Below are 3,561 nucleotides of genomic sequence, written 5' to 3' on the forward strand. Positions count from 1 at the left end.
CGGTTCTGCTGGTGTTGCCTTTGCATCTTTTCGTTGCTGTTGTTTTTCCAACTTTTGGCGCTTGGCATCGGCTTCCTCACGTAATGTAGTCACCACTTCTGGCGATGTTAAAATGGTCGATTCTATAGGCTTGGGGCCTCGATTTGACTTTTGACCGGTTCACCACGTTTCAGCGGTTTCCAACCGCTTTTAATGCATCGCTAAGATCAGCACCTAATGTTTTGCTGATATTTCATCGATATTATGCATGAAAAATCATGTATTCGCATTGAAAATGCGTTCTGAACTCATCAAGTGTCAAAAATGACGTGTCCCATAATCCCCCACGAAAAGTGTCCCACAATTCCCCACACGCTAATGATCACAAGATGGCTGCGTATGAGTAACTTAATGAATGTTCATGCAAATGCCTTTTGTGTGGTGAAACTACAATGCCATACGATAATTATAAAGATATTTACCTGCGTTGATACTTCAAAAATGGTTGTGAAATAAATGTAGGCACGCACAGTTAATAAATTTTTTCCAAAGGTTTTAAAAATTTGGTTATCGCAGAGAGCACACAATACGAGCACATGCGTCGAGTGACTATGGAAAACTGAGATTAGACTAAGAGAAACCGATGACATCCAATCACATGTGTTAAACTACGCGGTGTGTCAAAAAATTGATAGTGTCCCATAATTCCCCATGTCCCATAATTCCCTATGTCCCATAATTCCCTATGTCCCATAATTCCCCACATTCCCCTATAATCATATTCTTAGTACACAAAACGTTTAACATATGTTCTATTCAATTTTTGTTAACAAATTACATTTTTTAAAGTCAAATTCGGTTGGTCAAACATTTTCCGGTTTTCGTCAGACGTTCGTTCGTTCGTTCGACATTCATTTTGTTCCATGTTCCAAAAATTTTTTATATCAAAATCGCCCGAATAAAATTGGTATTACTATGAAAAATTATAATAAAAGCATGAGCGGTAACGATTACATTATAAATTTGATCAATACATCGAATTTTCTAATGTAAAATTTTTTTGTTCAGACCGAACATCGAACAAAATGAATGTCGAACGAACGAACGAACGAACAAAAAAATATTTTTTTTTAAATTGTCGAACGAACGAACGAACAAAAAATATTTTTTTTTAAATTGTCGAACGGACGAACGAACAAAACCTTTTTTTAAAACCATGTCGAACGAACGAACAAGCGTTCGAAAGTGTTCGGCGGCCAAAACTAGGATAATGACATTACCAAATTTTGCAATATTGTGAAATTGAAGACCAAAATTTTGATGTTTGCGTGGAATTGATTTCAAAGATGTTATAGGGAAAAAATTCATAAACAAAATTTCATGGGAGCTTTCATGCTATTTCTCTTATAGCAGATTTACACCGTAATTCAAATTTTTTTCGGGATGCCTCAAAAACCTAAAACCGCAAGTGTTATGTTACCGACCGCACATTTAGGCTTATCACGGTGAAAAATCAATAATTTGCTACAGTTAAACTTTTATTCTCTCCTCTGATTCTTCATCTATCAAATAAAGGTTGGGAATTGAAAAAAACGTTGCTACATTCGCTGAATTTTGCGTAAATGTCGAGTAACCCCCAAAGTCACTTCCGTTTTTTTTTTGTAATGTTACCGACCGCTTCAAAGGGTTATATCATCTAAGCCAATAGGGATATTTGAACAAATTTTGTACGTGGTTGTGGATTCAGTGGCCTACGCTTAAAAATTTTACTATCTCAATTCTTTCGGGTAATTTTTCTTCGTTTTTGATTTTAGGCGGAAGACGATTCCCGGACAAAACACTGGTATAACCAACTTCAAAAACATTCTCAAGGAACGGGTGCTTGGCGCAAACGTAGAACGGCACTTGCTAATATTATGATAAATGGAATGATGCTACGCCAGTAAATATCCCAATCAATATTTTGGATCGTATATAGAGTTGAATCAAATAAAAGTAAAGTAAAGTTACTCCCTCTATATGGATTAACCAGTAAAAGGAACTACCAAATATTATTCAATTTTCAAACCTGGATAGATGGAATTACTTTATTTACAAATAAGAAGAGAGAGAGAGGGGGGGCCAAAAGCGTTGTAAACGTTATTTAGATGAAAGGTTTAGAATTGACTGAATACATTGAAATTATGCTTCAGAACGTTAATTCCATTAATATAGTAATTTCAAAATAAATCTATTAATGCAATTGATTCATTTGTATAAAATTTAATAAATATATACTATTTTGAACGAACGGAACGATTAACTGCGTTTTTTTTATATATATATTTGATGTTCATTCGATACATGTGAATTTAAACGAAATATATATGTTGGGTTCATACTTCCGCACCATGTCAAGGTGTCATTTTACTTAATTTGGTAGAAAGGTAATTGTTGGCGACCAATCCCGCATCATCAGATTGAAAATGGTTTCGAAAATGTTGGGAGCACTGAAGTACACAATTTGTGCGACGGGTCCTACTGTAAAGACTGTTGGTATCCGGATAAAACACAGAAAATAAAAACAAAAAAAGCCAAAACACAGAAAAATGGTATTCTTTAAAACGGTATGTTTTTCAGAATGAGAGGAGGGGGTATAGAGCAAGTTTTAATTACGTCGAAGGGAGGGGGAAAATCAGTAAAATAAAATTTTCATTTTTGTCAATTTATTTATTTATTTATATATTTATTTACACCGCCAAAAACTGGCTGAATAATTTGATTTGCAGGAAAATGACTCCAAGAGTCATGAAAAACCTGATCTTTTGTTTTATACAATTTAGTTTGGTTTAATTTTTACGTGCATTGACAAAAGTAACTATATTCCATTATAAATAACAGGTCAAAAACAATCACCAACTCAATGGATGGCTATATCACAGTCAATGTTACTAAATTTTAATTAATTGGTGTAAAAATCACAGTTTTGCCTCATTAATGCTATACATTTACCAAGGATGTAAAAAAATAATTTGTCAGTACTTTAAACTGAAAACTGGAATGTGCTCTTTTCGTACTGATGTGATGAAGTTTGCGCGACTGGTTGCATTTTTGAATGGATCAGCCACTTTGTTTGCGTATTTGCACAATTGTGAAATTTGAGCTCTAATCTGTTTGTCCATCAGATTGTCCTTGATCTTTAGGTAGGTAGTGTGGCGCAAGGTACGAATGCTGTCACCCACTGCTATATCATTGCGTACAGTAGGACAGTTTGCGTATCCATTCACGATATCGTAAATAAATACAATTGATGCATTTACTCTCCTTCTTTCTAATGATGACATATCGAGGGCCTCGAGTCGCTTATGGTATTCGGTGATATTATATCCGTTGGCCGCTGTCCGATACTCTCTTCTGGCAAACTGAGTAAATTTCCTCAAAACAATCTCGATCTTGTCGAGATGTACGGCATAAGTTAGTAGCCATACGACGTTACAGTACTCGAGATGAGACTGAACCAATGCGTAATACAACGTTTTGAGCGTTTGTACATCGACTATGTCGTAGCAAAATCTCCTGATGAAACCAAGGGCAGCCGTTGCT

The 3,561-nt window shown here is 35.2% G+C and overlaps 1 protein-coding gene across 6 annotated transcripts in view; it reads left to right on the forward strand.

Annotated features, from left to right (window-relative positions):
- Positions 1-2,324, forward strand: part of LOC129571745 (uncharacterized) — a 37,346-nt gene extending 35,022 nt beyond the window's left edge. For all 6 annotated transcript variants that reach the window (XM_055451595.1, XM_055451597.1, XM_055451593.1 and 3 more), the window contains one exon: positions 1,794-2,324. In XM_055451595.1, the coding sequence (XP_055307570.1) occupies positions 1,794-1,925 (132 nt within the window). In that variant the 3' untranslated portion in view covers positions 1,926-2,324. The remainder of the gene's footprint in view (positions 1-1,793) is intronic.
- The last annotated feature ends 1,237 nt before the right edge of the window (positions 2,325-3,561 follow it).

The sequence above is a fragment of the Sitodiplosis mosellana genome, unplaced genomic scaffold (genome assembly GCF_009176505.1).
Source record: "Sitodiplosis mosellana isolate CC-2019 unplaced genomic scaffold, AAFC_SMos_1.0 Smas_scaffold_3237, whole genome shotgun sequence".
Classification (NCBI taxonomy): Eukaryota; Metazoa; Arthropoda; class Insecta; order Diptera; family Cecidomyiidae; genus Sitodiplosis; species Sitodiplosis mosellana.